Source organism: Anolis carolinensis, chromosome 6, assembly GCF_035594765.1.
Source record: "Anolis carolinensis isolate JA03-04 chromosome 6, rAnoCar3.1.pri, whole genome shotgun sequence".
NCBI classification, from domain to species: Eukaryota; Metazoa; Chordata; class Lepidosauria; order Squamata; family Dactyloidae; genus Anolis; species Anolis carolinensis.
Genome location: NC_085846.1, coordinates 88,085,732 through 88,098,349, shown reverse-complemented (window position 1 = coordinate 88,098,349; position 12,618 = coordinate 88,085,732). Strand labels below are relative to the sequence as shown.

Here is a 12,618-nt window from a genome sequence, read left to right as displayed (position 1 = left end):
CAGCCTTAGAGGAAAGCAGTATCTTACAAGTATATCTTGCCAATAAAACCTTATGATAGCGTCACCATAAATGGAGCTGACTCTTCCATCCCATCAACCTGGTTCCCAAACGTTCATTATGGTGAGTTCACTACTTTGTAAAAGCCAACTTTAGTGGAGATATGGTTAGACCCTTACCTTCCTCTATGAGAGCAGATGCTTTGTGTAGCTGTTGGTCAAGAAGGCAACAATAGCTCCAGGAGGCAGATAAGAGCCAAAATGTTCATAATCTTTATCCACTGTGTTTTACTTTCTTCCTAGACTTAGAAATAAAGTAGGAAGAGCTTCAATGTAAATCTATGTAGCTCTACTGCTATTCAAAGGTATTTTTATTGTTTTCTCAACCCCATCCTCATGAGATCAAGGAGAGTACACCCTTGTGTCTTATCCTGATAATTCCTCAATACAATTTAAAGAGACTTTGTCCTGATTTGTCTTGGAAAGTATCACGGCTACTGTTTCCTTTCAAACAATAGACAGGACAATAGACAGAACTAATCCTAACATGGACCAGTTTCGTCGATACCACAGAGGGGAGAAGCTATAAAAAAGCAGTTATTTCCATACAGAAAAGAATTATGGGCTGTTTTCCTGAAAACTGGAAAAATGTACATATGGTTTTCAGGGATATTTTGTCATTGCAATTATCATATAGGAGACACTAAAAGACAACTGTTAAAAGACTTTACAGCTGAATGACATGGGAAGAACACTATATCAGCATGTGAAAATATTTATTGTCAGTCACCAGAATTCCATAAAAGCAATATACAGGTCATGTGGTACAGGCACAAGATATATTTGGCTTAGAATCATGAATATACAAAGTAGCCACTGCATCAAATGTAGGTGTACATTTTATATCACTTACATGAGAATGATATTTCTTGCACTACTGGACATATATGTTGATATCACTGAACCCATACATAGTTAAATTATACAGCTTTAGCTTGAGCAACAGACATCTAATTTCTTAGCCTAATGCTGAATATCACATCCATAGGTATTTCTCTGCTAATGTTTACTGAACACTATGAGTAATTTTCACGTACATTGCTTTTACCAACAATTTAATTCTTCTGTATTCATCTCAAATTATATACAGGAAAAAAATCAACCAAATTCTATAATGAAATCAAACTGCATCTAATGCATTTAACGTTCATGCATACTTCCACACACAACAGAAATATCAAACGAAAAGAATAAACTTTTGCATTTCATAAGAGTGAATTAATCAATCATCAATCGGAAAAGAGATTTGAAAAATCATTAGCAACGTATGGAATAGATTAAAAGGTAGAGTATTAATAAATCATGCATTGCAAGCAATCTACATTTCTTGATGGAGAAAATAAAACATGAACAGATGAAACACAACCAAAGCTCAATTAAAGAGAGAAAAATCACTTTAGATTAAATTCAGAGTAAGTCTTGCTTGTGCCTTCCTGAAGTTTTATTGGTTAAACTTGGATACGCCCAACAAAAATTTCACAGAGGCATTTTACTAACCAAGGACATGTTTATGCATAAGGTTTATATACAACAACAAAAATTGTTGGCTGACCTGGCTTGCATCATTAGACAATGGCACTTAAATTACACAAAACATGTGCCTTGTTTCTATGCTGTTAGTGCATTTTTCAGGGGACCAGAAATGAAGAGAACTCATAAGAGAAGATGTTCTTGGATTCAAGAAGGCAAAGAGAAGTCATGAAGGCTCAAGATTTCTATGAGAGGTTTGGAAAAGAACTAGATCCAGAGGAAAGATCAGAGGACAAAGGAGAAAGAGCACATCTGGGACGTCAGGAAGAGATGGCAACCTCAATAGATTATGGATAAAGGATACGTTCAACTACAGTGGAAGGCCACTCCACATGATGAAGAATCTACTATTTCAAGAATGAAGACCTCGAGGATACTTTCTTTAAATATAAATAGACTAAATGTGCCAAACAAGAGAAGAGTTTTTTTAATTGGTGATTAACAGAAACAAAAAGAAATTTCCACTAAAGATTTATGGATTACAAAAATGATGGCTCTGGCAGAAATGAACAAATTGATCAGATTTATATAATTGCCAGATCCTCCCAAACTTGAAGAGGAAATTTAATACTGTAATAATTAGAGATGGACAAATTGACTAGGCTTATGCAATTGCCAAATTCTTCCAAATTTGAAGATGACAGCCTTTTATAGACTATTGAGGCTTTCTATTTTCCATTTCTCAACTTTTCTATCTCCTTTGTTTCAAAACACTGTATATCCACTTTTCCATCATTCTGTTTTAGATTAGAAAGGATTTTTTATTTCTGTTTTCTTTTTTAACATCATAGAAACCTTTTCAGTATTAGACAGCAATGAAACAAGACAAAAGCTGTTAAAATGCCCCCGTTCTATATCAGCTCTAGTACCCCTCCACATTCCTCATATATTTGCAATAAAATTAATTGAAAAAGGCAGCAAAGAGAAAGACAGAAACTTGATTGGATGGCTTTGCCTTTATGGATGGATGGATGGATGGATGGATGGAAGGAAGGAAGGAGGGAGGGAGGGAGGGAGGGAGGGAGGAAACCCACATGGTAGTCATAAATTAATCTTTCTGATCCAATGTCCCTGTGCATGCAGAAATTCTAAAGTGTACCTGGAAGCAAAACACAATAACACTTTCTAAATTGTCCCTAATCGTTACAGCAAATTTTTGTAACATAGATACAAAACTATAGGCAATACCATGCAAACATCATGCCCTATCTGAGCTGAACAATCTTTGATTGATGGGCAGTCGTTACAAAATAAACAAAAGATGGACATACAGTATATAAAGTATAATTTGTGATTTTTCACACCTCTTTTCAGCAGGCATTTAGGTACTGTCAATTTTTTAAAAAAATGATCCAGAATTGTATATGTATGTATATATTAATGTATTTCCTTGAAGCCTTCATAAACGTTTTGGGATAGGAAAATATGCTTTATGATTTCGTCACCTATCTGCACACTTGCTGCATTGTAGGCTTCCATGTAAAATTACAAGAAGTTTGAAATATTACTAAGACTGGTGATGTCACTGCAGTTTTCATATATTACACTTGGATGCCCATTTCTACATGTATGAGCGGCTTTTATGTATACACTTAAAATACTGAAATGTAAATGTGACACTTGTGTGGAAACACATATATCACACATTTACACTTAGCAGAGGTCAGGAATGAATGTATTTCCATGTTGAGCAACAACATTGTGACAAATGCAAGATTACTTCTTGTATTGTGTGCAATGGCCCACTACATCAGAAATATGTTGCAAGTGTGACAACAATGTGAAACGCAGACTATCTAATATTAGATATTCTTACTTTGAAATAAATACCCTCCCCACTCCAATGATGTTTTTCATTTTTAACTTTTATTTTCAATGAATTAAATTAAATTAATCTTTCATATTTTAATTTTGCAGTGATGGGATCCTCCATGATCTATTAGAAAAAGGACAACTGGACAATACTATGATGGGAGTATGATTCATTCATCAGCATTAAGCAGAAATAATATCAAACCAAAGCTGCCATACATCTCAGAGTGCTTTCTTTAGAAGATGCCCAATGAGTTTAATATGTCACCTGAAAGACCAATCTGATGCAAGCACATTGAGAGTCACATCCCAAGACAATTATATCTCCAGCAGCATTGCATTTTCCCCTGGTATTTTGCAGCATATATTTATTCAGTAAAGTAGTAATGACAATGCATGCAACAAAAATATACTTTATCACTGTATGTAAACATTAACTTTATTCATGCAAAAGGCCTACAAAACTCTGGCAAAACGTAAATTCTTCTAATAGTATCATTTTATTTTAGCTCAGTCACAGAAATTGTTCTTCAAGGTTCCATTATTATGCAGTAGATAACATTTTAAACCCCCTGAAAGGTTTCCAGCATACATATTCCAAATCCCTATTAATTTGATTTTATAAGGATTTAACAAAAGAAGCTTATTCTTTGCTGCGGTTCCGTGTTCTGCTAATGATGGAAGAGAAGAGGCCAGTTTTGGGTGGTGGCCCCATCAGCATTGGAGCTTGGTTCTTGTGAGTAATTTTTATCTGGTGAAAGAAAAAAAATGTTATATTATATAATTGCAGGATGCAGTGACATCTAGTTTTGTTATTACTAGTTCATAAACGTTTTGAATTTTTTTTTAAAAGAAAGGCACCAAATGCTGTACTGTGTAACTCTGACTTTCCCATCCTGACACATAGAAAATGTTATTATCATTGTCATCTAGACAACTCTGACTTATGGCAACCCTATAATTTAATGAAAGTCATCCTACCATCAACAGTCTTGCCCAGGTCATGCAGAATTAGGTCCTTCACTTCCCCGATTGAGTCTACTCTCCTATGTGGTCTTTCTCTTTCCAGACTGCCTTTTCAGTTACCAAGTACTATATTTTCAAAGTAATAATTTCTTCTCATAAAATGTTCAAAGCATGACAGTCTCAGTTTAGTCATCCTGACTTCTAGGTAGAGTTTGAGCTGTATTCGCTCTTGGACTGATTTATGTGTCTTTTTGGCAGTGCAGGGTATCTGCAGAACTCTCCTCCAGCACCATATTTCAAATTGTTGATTCTCTTTCTATAAGCTTATTTCACTGTAGGTCAGGCAGATATGCTTAACTACAATATGCAGGCTAGGATGATAGGAACTGGGATCCACTTTGCTTTAGGATCACCATAAATCAGAAATAGCTGTAGGCACACAACAAGATCAAAATCTGGAGAGTGCCAGGTTGGGAAAGATAAAATGAGCCAATTTTCACTTGGTCATTAATGATCAGAAAAAGAAAAAAAAAACCCTGTTCACACAGTAGTATTTATCATTTGTTCATCTCATATACACATACTTTATTCTTTCTTTAAAACATTTTGAAATGCAGTTATCATAAAACACAACCAAAATACATTAAAAGTACAAAATAAAACATAGCCTTTATGCGAAGCAAAAAACATTTGGATGGTAGAAGTCTGCTAGAATAAAAATGTCAACCAATGGATGAAAATCAGAAAGGGGGTTGCTTATGCTTCAGGATGGTTGTATGGGGAATTTTAGATTGATTTTTACCTCATTGTTTATAATATGGAAGTTGCTAAGGAGCATTTTTGGAACTTTTATTATCTGTTTTAGTTAAGGGTTTTATGTTACCATATATATATATTTAAAGATGATATGAGCCGCCTTGGGACCACTCTGGAGAAAAGTGGCATAAAAATCTCTGAAATAATAACAGGGTAAAGATAAAGGTTTTCCCCTTACTTTAAGTCCAGTCATGTCTGACTCTGGAGGCATTTCCATTTCTAAGCCGAAGAACCTGCATTGTCTGTAGACATCTCCAAGGTCATATGGTCAGTGTGACTGCATCGAGCGCCGTTACCTTTCCGCCAGAGGGGTAGCTGTTGATCTACTCACATTTGCATGTTTTTGAACTGCTAGGTTGGCAGAAGCTGGGGCTAACAACGGGAGCTCACCCTGCCCACTGGATTCGAACTGCTGACCTTTTGGTCAGCACGTTCAGCAGCTCAGTGGTTTAATCCACTGAGCCACCGAGGGCACCGAAATAATAACAATAATAGTTCTACAGCAATGGGCCAGTTATTGAGAGGGCCTAATTCTTGTTGGCTTCATCCATACCAGGTGAATTCTGAAACACCATGGGTAATTATAATTATGAAGTAGTAGAGTCAAGAGTGGCAACATTTCATTTTGGATGTTTACAAGATTATCCAGTAACATTTGAGATGGCTCCTATATGGTTAAGAATCCAAAATTCCCAAAACTTAAATGCTCCAAAATTTGAAACATCTGGAGCTACAACATGTATGTACCTGAATTGTATTTGTGAAGCTGGAGAAAGAGACACACACAAGGATCTGTCAAATGGATGAAATCAATGCCTCCTCCCATTTCACAGATTCATGAGTCTGTCTCTAGCCAAATGAATGCCTTGAAGTCAGAAGCACGTGGCTGGCAGCCTCACTACCACTGCCACTGGGGATGGCTGCCATTGCTGGGTTCCTATCCACAGAACACTTGTATAGAAAAGGCATTGAAATCCAGGCTGTGTTCGGTGAAAGCAGAGGGTAGAAGAAAGAGGAGCTTTTTAAAATGGGGATGCCCTCCTGGCCAAGGTTGGAGATAGTCACCAGCCACCAATGCTGCTGTGTGCTACTCTAGACCTCATTTCAGCTAAAGGTTAGTGGTGGTGGAAGAAGTGGAGAAGTTGCAGTCACTGCTGTAAAGGTTTAGCTACAAATATGGTCATGCCATCTCCATCCTCTCTTCCAACCTTCTCCTATCCTGGAAGTAGAAAAAAATGTGTGCCTGGAGGCTGAGGCTTACTGGCACCTCTGCTGCTTCCCTATGACATTTTATATATAGGTATCCATACTGTATTACAAATTGAAAACATCCAAATATTGATGTTGTACATCAAGGGTACTTTGATTATTATGTACAGGTTAAAGTTGAATTACATTAGCTTTATATTCTGATCTAAGGAACTATGGATGTCAAGGACCACTATGTGTCTGAACTCAGGGCTTTTCAATAGCAGGTTCACTGCATACAGGTTCAAAACAATTATAAGTGAAGTGCCACATGTTTTCCTACTGCTAGCTGTGGATATCTCCTCCCTCAGTCACCTGCTATATCCCACCTTTGGCAAATCTGCGAGTCGGAACTGTTTTTCATACAATTTGCTGTTGCAAGGGTAATAATGAATTTTGTACACATCATGTATTAAAGATAGACACTTAATTACAGTAGCATGTCTTATTTATACTTCCCTTAATCACATTGTTCATTGCTCTTAACATGAACTTCAATGCTCCATTTCAAAATAACCACTAGAAATTAAAGTCAAAATCTAATGCACTAAAAAGGTCAAAAATGATGAAGTAGCATTCCAATTTGTTAATTAATTGATAGTAAAATCAAATCAAATATTGAAAGGCTTGTTTAAAACACTGCAAAAGAGTACTTTATAGCTACCCACTTTGATTTCTTTGATATAAAACTAGAAATCACCTTAAATGAGACAACCTTAGCATAGATTATGTCTCCAATTTTCTCTAATTCAAGTCTAAATTAGAGAAGACATTTTATGAATGTATGCTATGCTCAAAGCTAATTGAAAGCAATTATCAAAGTGGCATTTTGTCTGTGACTTTAAGATACATTGTAAGATAATAAATGATTCTCATTATGTAATAAAAAGGTCACATCTTGCCTTTAGGCTAGTGACGTTAACAGTTTTTCAAAAGCTATCTGAGACATTTTCTTTAGTGAACTACGACTAATACAAGAACCATCACTTATTAAATATCAGTTGTCATCTGCACAGTATCCACATCACAAATGAGTATTTCTTTCGAAAAGAAACACCACCTCATTAAAATTGGCAAAAAATATATCTCTTAAAGTGCATACCTGACATTTTCAAGCTAAAACGAATATCCTTCACTTGTCATTCACTAATAGTAATGAAACAAAAAAACTGTACACTAAGAAGAGAGGCTCATTAAAACAGGGAATGGTCTGCTTTTTAGGGTGAGAACTTACTTTATAGTCAAATAGAAACAGAAATACATACATCTCAACAGAATAAGTGTGATTTATCTAACTCTCGTGGCATCTTAACTTATTTTTCCATGGAATAACTGATGTAGAACACACCAGGGACTGTATATATGTAGTATCCTACAAGGATCACTATAGCTAAGATGTTGATCTTATATCCCCTTATAAAGGAATTCAATGGAGTGTACTTTTGAGCTATGACTCTGTAGAATGGGTTTGAAAACCCACCCTTTTGAACAACTCTTGCAGAGAAAACGTTATCTACCTACCTACCTATCTATCTCACACCAACATCGCTCCTGATTTGCGCTCTGTGTATTGCTGCCCTTGCGTTGTGATCCATTCCAAAGTTTTAAAATATAGATTTTTGTGACAGTTCACTTAAAACAATTTCTTAGCAATGCCTTTGCATCAACAGAAATTAAATCTAATTAGTTTGGCATTAATTAAGCTGTAATAATATACTCTAGCGTCACTCCTAAATAGTTTGATCCATTTCCCCTTCACAGAGGTAAATTGGAAAACATAGTCGTGTCATCATAATTTGTAAACACACCGAGAAAACGACAGAGCTGCAAAATTAAAATAAATGATTAATGGCATTTTTCATGTTTTATACTAATAGGTATTGTTGAGTTTTTAAATTAATAAAGCTGTCAAGCTTGGGGTTGTTACAGGATCCAGCAAAGAACCAAACTGAAAATTATGTATTCCATAGACACCAAAAGATGACACTTTGGAATATTTTAAATTTAATTAGTAGGTGCAATTGTTTTGCCCCTCCCCCAACCTTAAACCACTGTAAATTAATTGGCAATTAGTCACAACTAATTCTTTTCTTAACATTCTGAACTGGAAAGATAGGTGATTACATCTCAGCACAGTTGTCAAAGGTGCAGAAAGCACACATGCAGCAAATTGCATTGTCAATTATACAAAGATGATTAAGAAAAACCTGTTGTGTAATTATGAAAAATATGTGCATAGGTAAACAAAAATAATCTATGCACACTATAGTGGGAGGCATATCCAAATAATACCTGCCTACTCAGTAGTGTCAAGCTTCAAATGTATGCAAATAAGAGACGTTCTTACAAAGTTAAGTAAGATATAGACAAGTTTGTACATTAACTGTTTATATGTAGTTAGATATTTCTTCTACTCTATAGCATTCTTCCTAGGATCATGGATAGATCCCATCACTTCTGAGCCACTATGATTTGTGAAGGTGAGTGGATTGTATCAGGAACTGTGCCAGAGTCATGAAATTTTGTCACGATTAACTGGGCTCACCAAAGAGCTCCCTAAAACACAGGAGCCAAGAGTTAGTATCCCATATGCAAAGGAAACTCAAGTTCATATGATTAAAAGTGACCACATCACACAGGGATCTCTTTTAACTCTGCTCAGATTTGCAACTATTCCTTTGAGCTTTGAAGCAGCTAAAATTTTAGATAGGAAAATGGGTTGAATAACGTCATGAAATATCTGTTTGGGTTATCAAACATGATGCTATTAAGTAGAAGCAGAGTTCTAACTAGTTATGGTATTTCCACTGATCTCAGTTTAGAAGCTTATCCTCAAGAAACTCAATGTTCTACCTACAGGAACACCTCCAGGCAGATAGAAGAGGTCCATTTCAGCACACACTGTGCCCATGTACCATAGGTGTCCCTGAAACTCATGAACGTATGTAGCGTAATCTATATTGTGATTTGCAATGTCATTTATCCATCCTCCTCTTGTTAATCTATGAGAGGCTGACAATGTGCTGTCAATCAGAGAAGCTTTCTTATGTTACTATGAGTAAGTGGATTTATTTTGTGTTTCTATGCATATTACATCATGCATACTAGCTAAACTGAGAAAATGTACCTTTATTTCCTTTCTATTGTTCTCTGCCATTTCAATTTTAATTTGAAGAGGCCACATGACCATAAAACTAAAGGACTGCAATGAGCATAACCAGCTAAGATCAATCACGTATTGGCATATTCTTTACCTTGGAGGTGAACAATTTACAGGGTTTTCAGATTCTGGGCTCTTAACTCCCACCATAGCTAGGTTAGTCAGAGAAACATTCATACCCCCCGTTAAGTATTTCTGTAAGCTTAGTTTATCATAAAATAAGGCAGTACTATGGGTTGTAGCTTTATAACTATTATGCATTAATTTTAACACAAATACACATGCTGTTTTAAATGGCACAGCTTATACAAACCTTATAATGTCTAGGCACACTTCATATAGACTTTTACCTTTTTAGAACCATATCATAGTTACAATTCCCTTTCTGGAGGGTATATTTACATCAATTTTTACACAAGCATTTATTTTCATTTTTTCAGGAGATGCCATTAGTTCAGCAGCACTGAAATAACATATGGCCATCTGTCGGGGGTGCTTCGAATGCGATTTACCGCTTCTTGGCAGCGGGTAGGACTGGATAGCCCATGAGATCTCTTCCAACTCTATGATTCTACATTGTCTTAGGAACACATGCCTATTTATCCATCTTTTCCTGATATTTACAGGGAGGGGATGTTTTAAAACATCAAATTGGGAGTAGAAAAAGTTGGCTTCCTGTGTGCTGAAAAAACACAATGAGAATAGTTCCTCCATGTAGAGAATCTTTGAGATTTGGGACTTTTTTGTGTGGTTTCCGTGTTTCTGGGAGATAAATTTTATTTTCTTCATTTTGTACACCAAAATGTGTTTTTTGCTTTGCGTAGAAAAGACCTGGATTGTGAATAGACTTTTGCTTGCATTGAATCCCAGATAGGATGCACTTCCACAATGGCATGAGAGCCAAAATCCACTGAAAGCTGCACGGAAACCTTTCTGTCATCTTGAATGGCATACATTATTCACCAGAAAGGTTTGCTCTGTTTATTCACATTTTGGGTACTTAACTCCGTTCCATTCTATGGAATCCTGGCATTTGCTGCTTGGTGAGACACTATAACTCTCTAGTAGAGAATTTTAAACTACAAATCCTAGTAATTCATAGGATGAAATTATTGCAGTTACAGTGGAATCACAGCTCTATAATTTTGCAGTGTGAAAGGATTCTGAAATATTGAGGAGATAATATATTTCATGTCATACAAATAGCAAATGTCTTTATGATACTCTAATTTGTCTCACCAATGTTATTTGTTATACTTACTGTGCAAGGTGTTTGCATCCATGGTTCCCCATCAACCTGCATTGGCAGAGCCTTGCTGGTCCTAAAGGAAAACAAGTAAAGAAAAAAGTAGTGTCCAAAGAAAACAAAGTGTCTCTTCTAAGTAGAAAACACACTGCCTCATTCCATCTGGAAATGTCCTCTGTTGTGCATGCATCACAAAGAACCACAAGTGCCATTTTAAGGCCTGCCCTACTAAATTTAGAAAGGTACTTTACCCTCATCACAATGCACTGATCTGGAAAGACAGCTTGAAAAAGTTACCATTTGCAACTCCCAAATTCACCCAAGTAACATAACCAGTGACAACATACCTCACTTTCAAACACTGTCAGTCAAACATTGACAGGCAACCAATTCTGGCCTCAGCCAACCTTTGAAGTGAACAGAATTGCTTCAATATATCTTCCTACTGTTAGTCAGGGAGCCAGTGTGATGTAGGGGTTTGACTGCTGGATTACGACTGTGGACGTCTAATTCCTACTTTGCCATGAAAATCCATTGGGTGGGTTTGAACAAATCACACCATCTTGAGTCAGCCTCAGAGGAAGGCAAAAGGAAGCTTTTATTGAACAAATTGTGCCAAGAAAACCCTGTGACAGGTTCATCTTCAAACCATTTCAGACTTGAAAGGGACACAATAACTGTGAACCAGTACCTCTTTGAAAACATTGAGAAAGTGGATTGAAGAATGGCTGGCTTCGGCAACTGCAGACACAATTGCCCTCCCTGGCAAATGAACAAAGGGGGATGCTGTGCGCATTTGGTGCACAAAGACACTGTTGTGCTTGCACCTGACATTAGGTGGTGCAAGTCACTAGTCAGTCTCTTCCCTGCATGTGGCTCTTCTGTCTCCCTCCCTATAGTAAAGCCTTCATGATAGTAACCTTCAGAGGCTCAAGTTGAAAGTCTTTACCATGTTCTGATTGGACATGTTTCACCACCACCTATTCCATGCTGTTGGGATTTTGCACCCAGTTTCAAGAAGATTGAAAACAGAGTGATCAATCTCTCAAACATTAAAATTTTTTAAATCCCATACAATAACAAGGACAATGAATTTACTTTTGGCCTATATAATGAAGCCAAAAGAGAACCAATGCATGCACAAAAAGATTTCAACAACTTTAAGTAAATATGGGGGCTTTCAGAAGTACAAAAAACCTATGAAGAGAGCTAGACAGGGAAAATGTGTCCCTGTCGGTTCTCCTGGACCTCTCAGCATCTTTCAATATCATTGACCATAGGATCCTTCTGAGTCGTCTCGCTAGGATGGGACTGGGAGGCACTGTTCTTCAGTGGTTCCATTTTGTTCCCCATGCTGTTTAACATATACATAAAACTGCTGGCAGAGGTCATCGGAGTTTTGGAGTACGGTGCCACCTATATGCAGAAGACACCCAGCTCTAAAACTCCTTTTCATCTAATGCCAAGGAAGCTGTCCTGATCCTAAACCAGTGCCTGTCATCAGTAATGGACTAGATGAGGGCAAACAAATAGAAACTTAATTCAGACAAGACAGAGGTACTCTTGGTCAGTCGGAAGGCAGACCAGGGAATAGGGATTCAGTCTGTGCTGGATGAGGTTACCTGAAGATACAGGTTTGCAGTTTGGAGGTCTTCCTAGACTCAGCGCTGAACCTGGAGGCCCAGATATCGGTGGTAGCCAGGAGGGCCTTTGCACAATTAAAATTTGTGCACTAACCGCACCTGTTCCTTGAGAAGCCAGATCTGGCCATGGTGGTACATGC

The 12,618-nt window shown here is 36.9% G+C and overlaps 1 protein-coding gene across 6 annotated transcripts in view; it reads right to left on the bottom strand.

Annotated features, from left to right (window-relative positions):
- Positions 1–756: 756 nt before the first annotated feature.
- Positions 757–12,618, bottom strand: part of dgkb (diacylglycerol kinase beta) — a 328,171-nt gene continuing 316,309 nt past the window's right edge. For all 6 annotated transcript variants that reach the window (XM_008112613.3, XM_062984283.1, XM_062984284.1 and 3 more), the window contains 2 exons: positions 10,851–10,911; positions 757–4,150 (listed from right to left, as the gene is read on the bottom strand). In XM_008112613.3, coding sequence (XP_008110820.1) covers positions 4,043–4,150; positions 10,851–10,911 — 169 coding nt within the window. In that variant the 3' untranslated portion in view covers positions 757–4,042. The remainder of the gene's footprint in view (positions 4,151–10,850; positions 10,912–12,618) is intronic.